The sequence below is a fragment of the Ruditapes philippinarum genome, unplaced genomic scaffold (assembly GCF_026571515.1).
Source record: "Ruditapes philippinarum isolate M1 unplaced genomic scaffold, ASM2657151v2 ctg91_1_1_1_1, whole genome shotgun sequence".
NCBI classification, from domain to species: domain Eukaryota; kingdom Metazoa; phylum Mollusca; class Bivalvia; order Venerida; family Veneridae; genus Ruditapes; species Ruditapes philippinarum.
In genome coordinates, this window is record NW_026863704.1 from 459,234 (window position 1) to 478,200 (window position 18,967).

At 32.7% G+C, this 18,967-nt stretch overlaps 1 protein-coding gene across 1 annotated transcript in view; it reads right to left on the minus strand.

The window, feature by feature from the left end:
• The window catches only part of LOC132723092 (reversion-inducing cysteine-rich protein with Kazal motifs-like), a 69,829-nt gene that overhangs the window by 39,510 nt on the left and 11,352 nt on the right, over window positions 1-18,967 (minus strand). The window contains exon 4 of the mRNA XM_060707757.1: window positions 17,228-17,264. Within this exon, the coding sequence (XP_060563740.1) occupies window positions 17,228-17,264 (37 nt within the window). The remainder of the gene's footprint in view (window positions 1-17,227; window positions 17,265-18,967) is intronic.

The following is an 18,967-nucleotide window of genomic DNA, read 5'->3' on the forward strand; positions in this document are numbered from 1 at the left end:
GATCTTTGGAATTTCCTGACACGATAATTCGAAACTTTTTGTTTACGCGCGTTTTTTTATTTACACACACTTAACGACGACACCCATATTACAAATGAAAGGATTTAGTGTGCTTTATATCATCGTAAAAAAATATTATTGCGCTTTTTTTTATGCAACATGATAACACCTACACCCGAGATCTATGTTTACTTTTGCGTTGACTTTTCTATAATGTGTAATTAATTAATATCAAGTGATTGTGCGTCATTTTCTATAAAATGCAAACAAACCAAAAAATCGTCAATTGTTAAACTAAAATGTCATCTACAATTACCATGACACGTGTCATCAGTCACTTCTGACTATTATAAATTATTACGAACCTAATATACCTTATTTACCTGTGAATTTTTTTCCACAGTGGGGTCTGTTTTGGTTTTTTTGCTGCTTTTTTTCGTGGAAAAGGTCATTTTTATGTGCATGATATGTGGCATAAGTAACATTTTGAGAAAATCAATTAACAGTAAACCTTATTGCAATTTCTAGCTGCTATTTAAATTAACATTCATTAAATTTCTATCTAAGTCTTAGCTAAACATTCTTGATAATCCTGAATGATTTTGTTCCCCTTTTTCAACAAGAAATCAATTATTGCAGCCATTTACAAATATATTTTGGCAAGATCTCTTCAAAACCCTTCAATTTTCATTAAAGCTAAGACTGATGTACATTTTCATAACTGATTCCAAATTTCGTTTTTCGATAAATTACAAACTCATAAATTTCAAACTCAGATTCTATTAACTGTTTATACGAAAACTACTTTCAACCTCTCAATGATTCATCGCGGAATAACATTGGTGATAATTTCATTTTTGCTTTGATACTCGTAAACATAAATGTTTGACGATATAATAACAATACGTCTTTTCTTATATCTATTCTTTAGCGTTAGTTGACACCCTACCATCACAATTTTCTTTCTTCCTCGGACCATTAAAATACAATTACGAACCCAACCACCCCTCTTCAACGGGGCACGGGTCATTAAGCAAGCATACATTAAAGTGAACCCATGACAAAAATCATTTCAAGAGAGCCAAATTGAGTGTAAAATCGGCTATGGCGGAGTTATATCCCCTCGATTTATTACATTTTATAAGTCATAATATTATAGTTTATGGGGATTTCATGCTGCAATTTGCAAGATTTTAAAATAAATTTGAAACTATTCACGCTACAAAATGAGGCGACAAATATGAAATGCGTGAGGAAGGTTTTGGGGTTTGCTTATAACAAGTAGGTATGAATTAAACAGTATTACACCTCTGTTTACCTTTTAAAACCTAGGACAAACACATAATTTGTAAGTTTATTTTGGTTATGAGCAGACAGCACAAAGTTAACATACAAGTGATGAAGGGTGGCAAGACAAACTCTTCTACAGTAGTTTAAAGGCTAAGATGGGGGTTGTGGGTCAGCTAGCAGAGTATGGTGTCTTTTAATATTTGCTTGGAGTTACTGCTGGAAAATAATTCATGTATTATTGAGGGATATTTAAATACTAATGTGAAAAAGGTAAAGATCTTAATGGTGTGATGATTTAATGCCACAGATATAAATTATGATTTAAAATGGGTATATCGTTGTAAACTATATATTGCCTTCTCTTCAGCCATACTTTATTGGTTGTAGTAAAACAATAGAAAATGTCACTAATCAAGCATAAACAATAAATTATCAGAATATCCACACAAAACCATGGTCATAAAGCAGAGATTTATGGTGAAAATGGGTGTTACGATATCAACACAAGTGTACCAATAAACTTCTTGAAGGCATCTCGGCCAGGAAGACTCTACTAAATTGGTGAAAAATATCTAAGCAGAGGTGAAGGTCAAACATTATCAAGGAGAATGTTGGGATAAGGTACAATAGCTGCTTCTAAATACCTTGGTCAAGCACTTAAGTCATTGCCAATTGCTTTCTCATATGATACACGAGTTCTGGTCAGTTATACCTTGGGTTGAGCAGAGCTGGATGGCCTAATAGCTTAGGTAATGCATTTCCCTCTCAATCCAACGATAATGGGTTCAAGCCCTACTTCGGTCACAACCATATTCTGGTTTTGTGTCAAGAAAGTGCAGATTTATGAAAAAAGGAACCTTACAATCCAACTTAAAGAAATGTTTAACCCAATATATATACTTATAGTAAATGAAAAATGTCACACTATAAACAATGCAGAACTATATTATTATAAGTGTCATAAACTTAACTTATTGGATTTCTTAAAATAGGCTTGTCAAGCTTCCATATTTAAAACTGTCTGTTTTGGGAATATCAAGAAGAAAAATTAAAGTATAAATCAGCCATTTAAAATTAGAACTAATTGCATGGTCAGACTGAAGGGAAGCTAAGGCTGGCCTGGCTCTATACAATTATAAGAGTGACAAAGGGCTAATCAGTGAAAAATAATTTATTTTCAAGCACCATAATGATCATTTATAAAGACTGCAGAAAAAGTAACAATATCTAAACCTAAGCATTATATATTATATTTTTAAATTTCCATAAAATCTGATGTTTACCTTTAGTCAAGAAAAAAAGATGCGAAAAAAAAGAATAACAATTTTAGTTCTCATCCTTTAAGCACTCAATCCCTCCAGTGTATAGATATAATTAAACACATGCACTTTTCATGCCAAGATGATGCGTTGTTAATGCACGTAATTTATGTGGCATGAAACTATAAAGTAAGAGTTTGCCTCAAACAATAAAACTACGTATAAATCACAAATATTATGTATTTTAGTGAATGTAAATCTTTACGTTTATTTACAGAATATGACAGGTCTAATAAGTCAAATATATTACATTTTTGTTATATATTATAATATTATGCAAAGCGTTTTTTTGAGCAGAATTTAAATGGGAGAAGATGGAAACTTTGAAAATAAAAAAAGCGGACTTGAGCTAGGTCACCATGCGATGATCATAATATAAATTTATAATCAGGTGACGAGAAATCACAGGGTGTGGAATGGCTACCGAGTGAGTGCAATTAAGACTATTGAAAATCATTTTAATTATTTAAGTTCAACATCAATTAAATTTCTCAAATGAAATTTTTGAATTTATCGGAACCCATAATATATCCCTGCAAGGGGTTTGACATTATAAGGAGATAGATAGAACAGTTTCAAATGAAACACCATTGGTTTGTAACTTAAGTCAATTGATACACTAGATTACTCACAAAATGCCAAACTAAATTCATCAAATTGTTACAATGAATCACCCCTCCCTCCGTCAACCCCTGAATTATGTAACAATAAAACCAATTAACGCAAAATGTTCACACTGTGGTACACACAAAAAAGTTATTTCCTATCCACAACTTCCGTTTTACAATGTAATATCAGTTTGTTTTATTTCTACCTTTTTCTACACCGACTTGCATGTAGATAATATATTTAAAAACCTTGAATAAGAACTGAATAGCAAACAAAATAACTCCATTCGTTCCATTCAGGTGTCACGGCATTTGACATAAAACATATTTCCAATGTCAATACAATAGCTTGACAGCTCCAAAATGCATGTCAATAATTTTTTTCAATTGAACCCGATTTACGCAGATTAGTTCTACTGTCGGTCCAATCAACTTTAATTAAGATTGGCCTACTTTTTTTTCCTCTCCAATAATTAACATTGCAATATCGGCTGTCACCAGTATGACATTGTAGTACATTGTGAATAATAACTGAACAAAATTTTCAAATTGTATTGAATTTAACTGCTCTCAAATAACTATTTAAGAGGTTAAAGTTTTGAATTAATCAAAAAGTACAAAAAGTACGAAAAATAAATGATTAAGTCGCCAGTCCTCAATGACCAAAGATGTTCATAGTCACTAACATTTTATGGCTAAATATATTTGGTGATGTCAATCTAACCATACATGGTCATTGAATATTATATCACTTAAGATTGTTGCATAATCAAAAAAGCTGTAGAAAAGGCCGCCCTCGTGACTTTTTTAATGTTTGCATATAAAACAAAACTTTTGAACTAATGTTAAACTGGCAAAGACTTTAAAATTTAGACAAACAAAAAATTTACAGAGTTTACATCTTTGTTAACATAGGTTCAATGAAAATAAGAAAATTCCAAATTAAGTAATAATCTTCAAAAAAGTCAAAAATACAAGAATGAAAATTAATGAGTTTCAATCAAAAACAAAAAATAAAATCCATAAAAGAAATTACCTTTCGGCCCAGTTTTGGGACCATGATGGTAAACAAGTATTCAACTTCAATTTAATATTCCAGTTCAGTCAAAAATTCCTGTTACATAGTTAACATGATTCTAAGCGAAAAACTTAAATTTTCAATCCTACAATTACCTTCGGCAAGATGGGTAATGTTAATAGATTAAATTTCAAGCAATATCTCAAAGGGTTAAGGCAATAAGTGGATTTTACCCATATTCAATGTATTTTCTAAGTCAAAAAGGGGCATAATTCTGTCAAAAACCTTGACAGAGTTATGTCCTCTTGTCTGTTGATGAAGGTCGTGATGGTAAACAAGTATGGTCAGTTTCAAAGCAATACCTCCAATGGTTTTGAAATAAAGTGAGGTGGTACAAAAAACTTAACCAAGCTCAATACACTTTCTAAGTCAAAAAAGGGCCATAATTCTGTCAAAAACCTTGACAGAGTTATGTACTCCTGTCTGTAGATGGAGGTTATGATGGTGAACAAGTATGGTAAGTTTCAAAGCCATACTTGTAATACTTCTGAAATAAAGTGGGGTGGTACGAAAAACTTAACCAAGGTGTGACGCCAACGCCGACGCTAACGCCGACGCTAACGCCGACGCCGACGCCGGGGCGAGTAGGATAGCTCCCCTTTTCATAGAAAAGTCGAGCTAAAAATAAGGAATGGTAGGCCACACAATGGGCCGTCCTCCTTCCGTGAAAAGTTGGTGTAATATGTGTTAAAATCTGTTTTGCATATATAACTGCTATATATAGTGCTTCTGTGATGAACCTAACTTCGTAATTATCTTGGTCAAAAAGTTAATTTCTTTTTTTTCATAAATTTGAAAAGAGAAAAAAAATACTGTTCAATATTAACAATGTTGTTTATATAACATTCAACTAGTTGTTTCCTAATTAAAACTTAAATTTGAAAATGATAGAAATTAAAGATTTTATGGTAATAAATCAGTTCGAACCAATAAAAGTCCATTAAATGATACATAAGCAGATGATACAAAATATTTACAACAACAACAAAAAAACAACAACAAAAAACGCAATCAATTAAAATGCAGCTGATTTTCAGCGAGCCGTTTTAAATTCAGCGGAGTCTCTTTACGTTATCAGGTATAGATGATGTGTAAAAAGCCGAGATTATAACCAAACTTGTTTTTTCAGTCAGTATATTTAATTTCCCCCTTATCTCCACTGGCAGTTTTATGATCCTCGTTAAAGAGCAAAAACAATATAAATTCCTCAGGTACAATAACCTAGGAGGAGAAAATCGGGGTATTTTTAGTTTTACAATCTCTCACTGTATAAATCATTAACATCACCAGGTCCCGACTTTAGTCATCCCTGAATTTGATAGTTATCTTTTCTACATATTTATTTTATTTAACTTTATTTTGTTGGGGTATGAACTTGCAAATGCAACATTGACATCTTTTTTAAGGTCGACTTTTAAATAGCAACATTAACCAGTTAATTGTTCAACCTTCTGTATGTTACTGGCAGATGGAGCTATAATAATTAAAGAAAGCAAAATGCTGGTAAAAATTAAATTGCAGACACAATAAAGAAGCTTGAATGTTTCACTTACGTCTTTGTGTTCTAAAATGAGCCAAACCATTATATTTATTTAAGCTTGACTGAAAGGTAAATTGACATTAATTTTACATATATCAATTCAACTAACTCAAGCTTGCTTCCCAAGCTCTATTAGTTACAACAAAAATTCCACAAATATTATTGCCCCCCCAATAAAGGCTCAAACCCAGGAACAATAATGACATGGATGCCTGATCAATGGATGCCTGCACATTTGGATGCCTGCACAATGGATGCCCAAACAATAAATGCCCCCACAATGGATGCCCGAGCAATGGATGTCCAAACAATAGATACCAGAGCAATGGATGCCCCCACAATGGATGCCCATACAATGGATGCCGGAACAATTGATGCCCGAGCAATGGATGCCCAAAATGGAAGCTGGCAGTCAATGTATTCCCTCACATTCCACTAACGTTTTATCAGACAACAAACCACAGCATAACAACATGACAGCGGGACAGCATGATGAATGGTCAACAGCAGATCTTCTTATGGTCCCCTATTAAGAATGGGGCATTATAAATCCCTTTTAATTATTTACTTTTAAATCAGATTTCAATCAGATTAAAACGAAGCCCAATAAACAGGCTCCTTTTTCAAACCAAATCCACTTTGTCACACCCTGCACCCTTAGGCAAAAAAAACAAACAATTAAAAACAACAACTGCATGAGAACTTCAAGTCTATGGGTAGCTAGAGTGGAGGAAAACAAACTAGTTCTGACAGCTAGAATTGCTTGTTAGCAATTTATGTTTTTTTCTCTCTTCGTAGAAATGATGTCTACTAGCAGATGTTTGTAATCTAAAATGTTTGAAAAAAAAACCAATGGCTGATTGTTATTGCTGACAGAGAATGTTTATTACTGCCAGAAAACTTTTATAGATTTTCAGAACTGAGAAAACTGCAAGGGAAACATTTGCAAGTCACCAATAACATGTGCAAAATATTCAAAATTATAATGATTTGAGTTGGATATATGTTTTCTCTTAAGTTTCTTCTCCTTCAGTTTACTTAAAATTCTTTAGGTTTAATTGATTAAAAATTTTCTTCCGCTTTAATTGTGAGAGTCAAAAAATAAATAAAAATTATTAGTGTAAATTTTTTTTTCTTTTTTCTTTTGGGGGGGGGGAAATATGGTAGGAGCTGTTATTATCACCAATTTATGTCATTTTATACAGAGTGTTCTATTCTGCTGGACAATTTGTGTTCATAAAGTGGAAGACAGGCCAAAAAAACTTTTTGACTGGTTTAATAATCTTTTAAGTATAACTTTCAAACCTGAACCAATCACGCTGCTTTATTTTAAGACTGGTTTACACATTGGTGAAGATAGACTTGACTGGTGTATGTTGTTTTTTTTTTATTTATACTACATGTAGTTTAGTAGAAAAGATACAGATTAATTTTTCAATCAACTATGTTTATCTGAACATGGAATCTTATCTAATGGCTGCAGCCTTCTGGCATCCTAAAATATATCTCATCTATCCAATTTCCAGGAACAGAAAAAAAACGTTTTTCCCTTTGGGAACCAGTCACAAAATTATCTAAATGGCAGCATCATATTTTACACAGCCTAGAACCAGTCACTGGAGAATCTAAATGGAAGCCTTGAATTTTTCCACAGGCCATAAAATTTTTCATAACATAATAAAGCTTCAATGATAACAATGTGAATCAGGGAAAGATCTCAAATTTTTCATTATATCGGCTAATTGAATCCCATTTCTAGACTGCTACTGTTCAGGAGTAGGAGAAAAGCAATGATTATCAGGGAAAAAACGTAATTGCCGTCATCCCATAATGGTAGTTTCTCCGAACATTACTAGCTTGTTATTAAATCATAAAATGAGCCGCGTCACGACAAAACCAACATAATGGGTTTGCGACCAGCATGGATCCAGACCAGCCTGCGCATCCGCGCAGTCTGATCAGGGCTTACCAACTCTATTACAAGAAGAGAAACTGAAAGCGAACAGCATGGATCCTGATCAGTCTGCGCAGATGCACAGGCTGGTCTGGATCCATGCTGGTCACAAACGCACTATGTTGGTTTTGTCGAGACGCGGCTCAAATCGAGTTTGATGTTTACTGCTAGACAGAGCACTATTACATGACCACAAAACCATTCCTGACTTAAAATACCAATCAGCCTTCAATTCCTTTATTGCATGCTCATTTCAAATTAAGATCAATTTCACTGACTAAGATTGAATTTTTTTACCGCAACTCAGCTGTCACATTATATGGTTTATAAACATGGAAATTAGTGCTCTTTTTTTTTATTCAAATTATTTTCTCATTGTTTCAAAGTGAAGAATGCTGCTTGCTATTTATTACAACTTACCACAAAACATCAATGTTTTAAAAGTATTTTTTGTACAAATGAAATTACAAGATGCACTTTCATACCCATGCATGCCTTATAAGGGTCCGCGCCAATTTTGACTAGTTAGATACTTTGTAATCATTCAAAAGAATTATTTCCGCACATGGAAATTCATGAAAATCCCCTACTTGAAGTCCTACTTAATATGTAGATTGAATTTACTTTTTAAATTTCGGATAATCATTTGATTTTTTATCTGTTATTTTCACAAAGCCTGCAACGAGATAGTCCTAACTGTTTATGAACCAGTCAGTTGCAAAACGTCCCAGCCACAAATGAAGCACATGCTTCAGGTAAGTCCCCCAGCTTTAAGTATACCTGAAATGTACTTCAGATATACTTACAGATAATAAGACCTGCTTCACCTGAAGTCCTACAGACTTCAATGATACACAACAACCATACTGCAAATGAAGCCCCTGGAACTTCAAGTATACTCTTCCTAACACATACCTGCTTCAGTAGAAGCCCTGGGAACTTCTGCTGGAAGTGCCAGGGACTTTGTTGATACTTTGTAAACATTAATAAATAGATAAGAACAGTAATGGGGCTTCAATGATGCTTTAAACACTTATATGAAAATATATAGCATATTTCTAGGGACTTCATATGTACTTTTGAGACTTGAGTAAAATTTAACTCACAAACACAAGTGATTGTAACATAATATAAACCATGTGTAATTGGTCAGTGAGGGGTCAAGAGTTTCTCCTTGCTGTTTTCATAATAGCCTGTGTTAAACTGGCCTATCTTATATAAAAGAAAGTGTTAGATAAGTGGGGTTTACAACATGATTGTAATATAATATCCTGAAACAAATCTGGCTCTCAGAAAATTCAAATATTACTCAGGAAGTTTCTTTGGACCTCAGTGCTAATAATTTATAAAGATGCTTAGGACTAAAGTTAAACATGTGCCTAAAGTGTCATTTAGATGAAACAACTTTATCATAATGTGAACTTTAATGAAATTAAAATGGGACATTAAATGAGTTCTTCAATCAGATGGAAATGGAAATTTACTATTTTTCAATGGAATACAGTAAGCTTTTTAGACTATTTTGTTACAACGGCTTTTTCAAATTTACCTTAAATTAACACTTATAATTTTAGCTTTTGTTTCTCTTCATAAATTTTACATATGTCCTTATTAATTTAAGTCTTTTTCGCTGAATGTTATTGAGGGGGAAATTTTAAATCTGTTATGATTTTTCATAACATTTACATTCTGAGGACAAGGGGACCCTTCTGTTTCAGTAAATTATGGGTTATATTAACAGTACAATCAATCATATAAAAATGGAACCAATATTATTTTACTGTTAATAGAGTTTATTAAAATATTTCATAAGATATAGATTATACCCTTTAACCATTTAAAACTTTATATATGTAATTTATGATGCTTTAAATGTACTTTTTCAATGATGCTTTAGATGTACTTCTTCAGTGATGCTTTAAATGAACTTCAACTTAATGCTTATATTGTACTTCTTAAGATATATAGTGTTTGATGCTTTAAATATACTTCAATAAATGATCATGCTTTAAATGTACTTCTTTATGTTGTGCTTCAAATGTACTTCATTATTAATTTCAAGCTGATGTTTAAAAGGGCTCCAAGTGATGCTTCTATTGTACTTCTGGTAAAGCTTTAAAGGTACTTCCTAAATTGATACTTTAAATGTACTTCCCTGAGCCTACCATGCTGAGCCTGTAGGTACTACCTGAGTGATGCTTTATATATGCTTTCTTAAAAGAAGTATCTTTGAAGCATAATTTAAATATTTTAGACGGAGCTTTAAGTGTACTTCCCCCTGTTCAAGTGAATGTTAAATTTTGCTCCATAAAATAAAGTACACTAGAAGCAGGTACTTAAGTGATACCATATTGATACTACATTGTGGGGCTTTATAGGTACTTCTATTGTACCTAAAACGTACTGTATTTGTGGCTGGGGTCTCAAGGTTCTTTAGTATAATTAATTTATAGCCGGGGAAACTTTGTGACAAGATGAAAAAATCCCTATCCTGCACTGAAATATTATCATTTTAGCAGTACAGAAATAGTCAGACCTTAGCTCCATTTACATGACCCCCGCTCCCAACCCTTCTCTATCCTCTGTACTGCCCAGAGGTAGGTGGCAAGGAACTGCCCAGAGGCAGGTGCCAAGGTGCATTCAGCTGCAAAAGACAAGTCGTAACATTCAAGAATTACGTTACAAAATTACTGAGACTTCCAAACTATCTTTTTCCCTGAACTGTGCAAGTAAAATAGGCAAAATTAAGGAGAATTTCTCTTTTCTAACGTTCTCTTCTTCAGCTAAAGAGATTTTGAAAATGGGTTTCTAAATGATTCTCAGTCAGAGCAAGAAGCTGATGTATTTTAACACGAGATTTGATAGTGAGCTATCCGAATTAATGACTTTCTAATGACAAATCTAACTTGAAACAAAAATCTTGACGTTTGCTATCAAAATACACTTTCGACATTTAGGAAAATACAGTAAATGTATTTTTAATGAAGAATGTATTCTTTGACCTAAAGAAAGAATTTCTGGGTTTTTTTTAATTTTAAGATTACATTTGGTTGGGCTTCCATATACAATAACATCATTATTATTAATGTCAAATGTCATTGCGCGGGGGGGGGGGGGGGACTCAAGACACCCTTCCTTGCATTAAAACTCTGATCTGATCTCCTTTAAAGGAACTCCACTGTGGTTTTTTGACATGACGGCACTCAAAATTATTTTTTGAGATTATTACTCCATTTGATGTAGGTCTATATGTAACCAACAAATTATGTGCAAAATTTCAGATCGTATAGCTCACTCAGTTTTACAAGAACAATTATTATAATTGTGAAAATGACCTTTGAATTGAAAAGCTTTGCAACGCTTTCACTCAAATCGAATCGGACTGATATTAACACAAACATACAATTTTCAATGCATTTCCAAGTATATTTCTTAGTTATATTTTATCTATATATTTCTGTTTTAACTGCCGCAGTTGATCTAGTATGAGTAATTAAAATTTTATGTTTTTAGGCTTTATAATAAACCTCACTGGATTTCCTTTAAATTATACATTGTGTTTATATCTGACAGCCTCCATGATTGAATGGTCCAACACAGCTGTGGGTTCACACCCAACAACAGAAACTTTAACATCTTTAAAGCTAAGGGAGATTACTAATGACCAAGGTCTTAATTAAACTCCTAATAACTCGTTAAAACTGAAAGTGCATGGTTAGTCTTTGCCACAAGTAGACACAGCCTGGCCAGTATACACGTCCATTCCATCTGCCAGGCCCTTGTTTGATTTTAGTACTTTAAAAACAAATTCAAATAAACTTTGACTATTCTTAATTTAAAGCGCCACAAATCATGCAGTAACTAAAATTCAGCCAGTTAAGGCCTTTAATTATATGTATGTTATTACAATATTATAATAAAAGAGTCTGAAATGATAAAAGAGCCAGTTATAATATGATGCACAGAGATGGACTCTTAAGAAACACTTCATTTTGAACCCTTAATGATATTCCTATCAATTTTGCATTACTGTAAATATTTACCCACTTTATCTCAAAAACAGATATCTCTTATCAAAATTTTTATTAATTGCCTTAAATGTGTGTTCAGTAACTATAATTAACATGCAATTTATTATGTATAAACTAATATCAAAATCAAAGTTTATCAGAAAACTGGACTGACAGCAGCTCACGTTAATTATTACATGGTTTGTTATGAAAATAAGTTTGTTTACATATCCCCCCATCTCTTCACTTATCAGCATATTCAATAAAGCCAGGCAGTGATCTATTCCATTTGTCTTCCAACAACCAAATTTTCTTTAAAATATTAGAAATTTTAGAGAGAAAATTTAGTTTGTAACCTTTTCAAGTGCAAAACTTTCAAAAACACAATTACGTGGTAGGGGATAAAATCAAAATGTAAGCAATTATAAGTAATGATCAAAGTTTTTTAAAAACAACCAATAGAAATATATTTTTTAACTTAAATACTTACTTTTTACTTAGTCAAAATAATGTATATGAAAATTATTACAGAACATAGGTTGACATAGTCTACAAAAATCTTCCATAAATACTAACTCTACCTATTTTTTTGTTATAACGGCCTTAAACTCTAATGTTGCATTAAATAGACTTTATTACATTTTACGAATGGGATAATAATTAGTTTTAGAATTTTTTTATTTTCCCGTGACACGGTGATCAATATTGTGACACATGGTATCAGACCGATCAAGAAAACTCCATTAAATCAAGCGTAGATCAATACCCACACGCAGTATTATATTCTCCCGTGAAAGTAAACTGGTTCCGAAATATAAATCAGAGAACGATTATTGAAACTAGAAATGTGTCATCATGCCACGGATGCCCCCGCATGCAGCCAAAATTTCAGATGTTATAATATTTAGTTCCAAATTTGTTTGCACAAATTATTGTTTTCATTTAAAGTTCAAAGCCCTTAAAACTTTTCAATGTTAACACAAACCATTTCCATACAATGTTCAAGGCACTGAAATTATTCAGTCTTAACCTTTTGAAAATAGCATATTTCATATTTGTAGCCAAAATAATGGCTACATACATTTCCACAAAAGTATGAGTGCTGAAACTGAAAGTTCAAATTTTTTTCCAATATTCAAGAAAGATAAGTTTGTCCACAATCATTGAACCACGACCAAATTCAAACTTAAACTGCCTATTCCTAAGATGTATCTATATTATTTTCAAAGTGAAAGGGACATAACTCTGCCAAAAAATCATCGAACCATGACCAAATTCCAACTTGACCTGCCCATTCCTTTGACATATCCATATGTCAAATTTGAGTTGAATATGTAACACTGTTGGGTAGATAATGAACAGAAACTGTAAATTTCATATTTTTTTCAAAGTGAAAAGGGCATTACTCTGCCAAAAATTATTGAACCATGACCAAATTCGAACTTGACCTTGGCATTCCAAAAAAATATCCATATGTCAAATTTGAGTTGAATGTGTTGTACCGTTGGGGAGATAATGAACAGAAACTGAAAATTTCATATTATTTTCAAAGTAAAAGGAGCATAACTCTGCCAAAAATCATCGAACCATGACCAAATTCAAACTTGACCTGTATTTTCTCATGACATATCCATATGTCAAATTTGGGTTGAATGTGTTGTACCGTTGGGAAGATAATGAACGGAAACTGAAAATTTCGTATTATTTTCAAAGTAAAAGGGGCATAACTCTGCCAAAAATCATCGAATCATGACCAAATTCGAACTTGCCCTGTATTTTCTCATGACATATCCATATGTCAAATTTGAGTTGAATGTGTTGTACGGTTGGGGAGATAATGAACAGAAACTGAAAATTTCATATTATTTTCAAAGTAAAAGGGGCATAACTCTGCCAAAAATCATCGAACCATGACCAAATTCAAACTTGACCTGTATTTTCTCATGACATATCCATATGTCAAATTTGAGTTGAATGTGTTGTACCGTTGGGGAGATAATGAACGGAAACTGAAAATTTCGTATTATTTTCAAAGTAAAAGGGGCATAACTCTGCCAAAAATCATCGAACCATGACCAAATTCGAACTTGACCTGTATTTTCTCATGACATATCCATATGTCAAATTTGAGTTGAATGTGTTGTACCGTTGGGGAGATAATGAACAGAAACTGAAAATTTCATATTATTTTCAAAGTAAAAGGGGCATAACTCTGCCAAAAATCATCGAACCATGACCAAATTCGAACTTGACCTGTATTTTCTCATGACATATCCATATGTCAAATTTGAGTTGAATGTGTTGTACCGTTGGGGAGATAATGAACGGAAACTGAAAATTTCATATTATTTTCAAAGTAAAAGGGGCATAACTCTGCCAAAAATCATCGAACCATGACCAAATTCGAACTTGACCTGTATTTTCTCATGACATATCTATATGTCAAATTTGAGTTGAATATGTGCAACCGTTACTAAGATAATGAACGGAAACTGATGATGACGGAATGACAGAATGACGGAAGGACGGAATGACGGAAGGACGGAATGACGGAAGGACGGAAGGACGGAACAGGGTAACACTATATGCCCCGGCCATTACATGGCGGGGGCATAAAAAAATATATAATCGTCTTTATTAATCCATCTATATAAGGAAACACGAAATTACTGATAAACTGGATAATTGTGTTAAAGTCACTTCGACAGTTGAACGATAAATATTTAAATCGGGAATATTTATATCGAAAATAATTTTATTATTTTATTTAATCAATTTAATCTTAATTTGTTGAATTCTGCTATTTTTAGAAATGGAATTTCTTGAAGGTATGAAGTCTGATAAAATGGCAGAGACGGTTACAGTCTGACTCGAGATCTGTAAAATTTTAAATGGCCGAAAAATGTATTGAACAAAAATAATTATTTGCATTACTCTACTTAAGATATCTATTTTAGGAAACAATACAGGTATGAATGTTATTAAAATAACACTGTAAACAGTTTAATGATCCCAAAATAAATACCATAGAAAATCTATTTAAAAATAAATTGAATAATTTATACGCCTATATCATTCAGTCTGAATAATTCTGAGGAAAAAAAATTACTGAGGACAATTAAGTTTATATAATAATTTGACCTGTCTGAATGTTATATGCTTTAAACTTTTTTGCTCCATTGCGAGGAATATTCCAACAACAAATTTAAAATGAATCACTTTTGTCTCTGCTTCATTAAAAATGAAACATTTAAGGTCACTTTTGTGACCACTAGCCCATATGTGTGATGAAACTACATCTATGCAAAAAGCCATGATCTATGACCTTTCAGAAGCAAACACTTTCACCATAAGGCCGACCATACAAAGTACCAGAAGTTAGTTCAGGCTGATCAAAAGTGACCAATATCCACAATTCAGATTTTAATTTATCCCTATTTCATTATACCAAAACGTCAGATACAGTTTTCACTGCTTAATACTTCACAGACATTAATATCTCTTTCCAATTATCTTTAAAAGAAACAAAAATGAATTTAGCCCTGTCTTCAAAAACCATTTAACTCAGCCTTTTCTTCAAAAACCAAAGACTTTGAAAAATGGAAAATGTCCTCTAAAAGACTCAATTATTATTAACTAAGTCACCGCAATGACAACTTTCACCACAAAGCTCTCCACAAAGCTCTCCAAACAGGAAATCAACAGAGATCTCCTTGTACCATGGTGACCACACTTGAACATCTTTTGTACCTCCTACTTCAGAAGAGTGCTTTTAAAACTGAATACAATGCCTGTAACAAGTTTTAAGAAGTTTAAACATGGACCACTAATTCACTGTAATATTTACACAGTGTCATAAGGGCTTGTATTGAACCATTGGTCAATTAGAGTTCGCTTTCTTTGAGACATACTTAAACTACCCGACTATAAAGAAAACAGCTAGAAGTATTAACTAAGACTCAGGACCATTGAATTTAAAAATAAAGAAATCATGATTCAACAATAATAGCTTGGTCTTTTTGCGAGGACATTATTTATGCACAGAAAATAAAGGATAATCCTCTAATGCTTATAGTTGGCCAATGGAAATCTGTTTCAGATTCAGGTACTGGAGGTAGAAAGATAAAGAGACTATATAAGATCCAATCCTTGTGCCGAGGTCTACAGTAAAGGCCGCATTTTGTTGGAATTTTAAAAGAGCATTATCGGGACATATGAATTATTAAATGTGACAGGTTGTGCTGCGGTTTAACTGTTAGTTTCCTTCAAAGATTTATCAAAACATACAAACTTAAAATCATTGTAACCTGTAATTTGTTCTTTTACAAAATTAAGGTACTTTTTATAGTTCAACCAAAGACAGCCCTCACGCCCATCCCAGCTACATCCATTTAGCGTCTCCCCTATACCTCAATCGGGACTAATTCTCAAAATCATAATCTGTTTTTCAAACATTTAATATTATTCTTTCGGCTTAGAAGCAAATCTTTATTCTTATAATCCCAAACGTCAATACATATCAATCACTACCCCTTGTCAGAAACACACACTCGGAAAACAAAATGTTGCCTGCAACGCCAAAACTTAAAAGAAAACGCTAAAATCAGTTAAATGGAAACTCAAACCAAATGATTTTATATTGGATAGAAGTAACAAATACAGATTAACTATCCAATCTCAAAACTAAAATGATAACTTTTACAATGATCAACTATTTAGATATAATATTATATAAACTGAGAGGAACGCGTAACAGCAGGTATCAAAATACACTGCTTGGCGACACATATTTAAAATAAAATCTGCTGGTAGTCAGAAAGACTGGGTTTCACTCAGTAAAGTCACACATTCAGTCAAAAGTTGTTACTTTTGTTTAAATATTGCTAGATAATTTGCTTGTGGCCAAAAAACTAAAAGCTTTAAATGTCTAAAGTCTGAATTCAAAGTAATCTGATGCATTACGAATTTTTGTAAAAAACATAAAAGAAAATAAACAGTATCAGCAGATAATATGTTTCGAATTCAAATTCCAATTATCTATTAAAACAGTAAAAACACCATGTTTTTTTTCTTTCTTTTTTTTGGGGGGTTTTACGTCGCATCGACACAGTATAGGTCATATCGCGACGTTCCAGCTTTACTGGTGGAGGAAGACCTCAGGTGCCCTTCCGTGCATTTTTTCAGGCACGAACGGGCACCTGAGTAGAACCACAGACGTTCCCTGAGTTAGCTGGATAGCTTCCTCACATGAAAGAATCCAAAGTCCCTGTCGGGATTCGAACCCACAGCGGTGAGGGGCAAGTGGTTTAAAGTCAACGACCTTAACCACTCCGATGCCACGAAGGGGGAAATGCCCTAAATTTTAAACTTTCGGGACATATATTTATAATGTTAATTTTACACAATCAATAGAAAACATTAAACTTACCAGGCAGTGACTTCTTTGCACATGACCAAAAGTCAAGCTGAAAATATAATAAATTTACATGAATATGCTTTATAAATAAGAGACTATAAAATGTCATCGTTTTCAGTCACATTAAATTTCATCCAATCATTAAAACTGTTGCTTTATTTTGAATGATGCCTACTTTTCTTTACATTCTCTAAATATATCAGAAATGTTTTAAATGATGTACAGTTGTGGTTTGGTTTCACCAACAAGGTAATGGTACATTATATGGCGACTTTCCAGCTTTACTGGTAGAGGAAGACATTGGGTGCAGCCTTCATGTACCACGGTAGCAGACTTATAGGTTTAAGTCTTCAAAATAAGCGCTTCGCGAAAGTCCCGAGAAAGAAATAAAACATACAGTTTCAAATTGTTAGTGACAAACACATTGATATTACACAATTTCTGCAGGGTAAATGGTTTTAAATGCTTGTAGTTTATGCTTGTTAACATACAATAATTTATGTTCCATTTCAATTCACCAAAAAAAAAAAAAGCCATAGCTAAATAATGGGAGAATAGATTAATGGAAGTTCAGTCAATACACATTAATTTCTACCTATAACGCGACCTGAGTGAACCTGGCTTACTATTAATACTATAGAAATAATTTATTGACTAAACCGTTTTTCATTCTTCATATTCATAGAAGTTAATTATAGTCTCCTTATATATTGAAAGTACAGCTCGCAACCAGGTATGCAATTTCATTCAACTATATCGTACAAATCTAAAACTCTTCCAAACCAGTCATCTTCGTAACCTTAAAAAACGAAATTATGAATTAATTTTTTTCCTTGCTTCATGTTCGTATGAAAAGAACCTTAATTCTTTAATCAGCTTTGAACTGCGGGCAATTTCACTAAAACTTTTCAACAGCAATGCCGTTTCAAATTTCTATTCAGTTCCGATACAGGGTGCGAGTGAAAAGCTGACTGTGCTAGCAAAAATAAAACTTGACATGGGTGTGCATGCTTATGTGATGATAAGATTAAGTAATTTTACTAAAATTTAAAAAAAAAAGTATATAACAGAATGGGACCAATTTCATATCGTTATTTCCTTTTTAAAATGTTTTAAGTAAAATCGCCAAAATATACTCTCCATGTCATGCAGGAAACCTAAGACAACATTAATTTGCGTTGTGTCATTTTTCTTGCTGGATTTTAAAAGTTTTATCATGCATGCATAAATATAAGGAAATGTCTTCTCACCGTAGTTTTTGGGATGAAAATATTTTCGTACAAAAATTACTTTACCTCTTACATGAAACATTAGTAGTAAAACATTTTGTATCTATGACTTTTTAAAACAGGAATGATCCATTTCTTTAATACAATACTGTCCCAGCAAGGAGTTGTTTAATGTTTACCCTGCTGATGAAAAATGACTACCTATTCAACCAGTGCAGACCAAGATCATCAAGCACATCTGGTGCCATATCTGATCATAGATGGTCTGCAGTGTTCATTATTCTGTCAATAACTTTAAAAAATTTATTTAAAATTTTACTGAAAAAGGACATGTCCATTCACAATATTTAGCACCGTAAATGTAAAATTATTGACAAACGGGTAAAATAATAATTACACCAATTTTAGTTTCTTTCATAAAAATCCAAAAAATTTAAAATTTGTAATTTAATTGGATCAAATTTGCAAGCTTGGAAAAATTGTTGAAGAAAATAAGTCTTGGTGACATTTCCGAGATATCAAT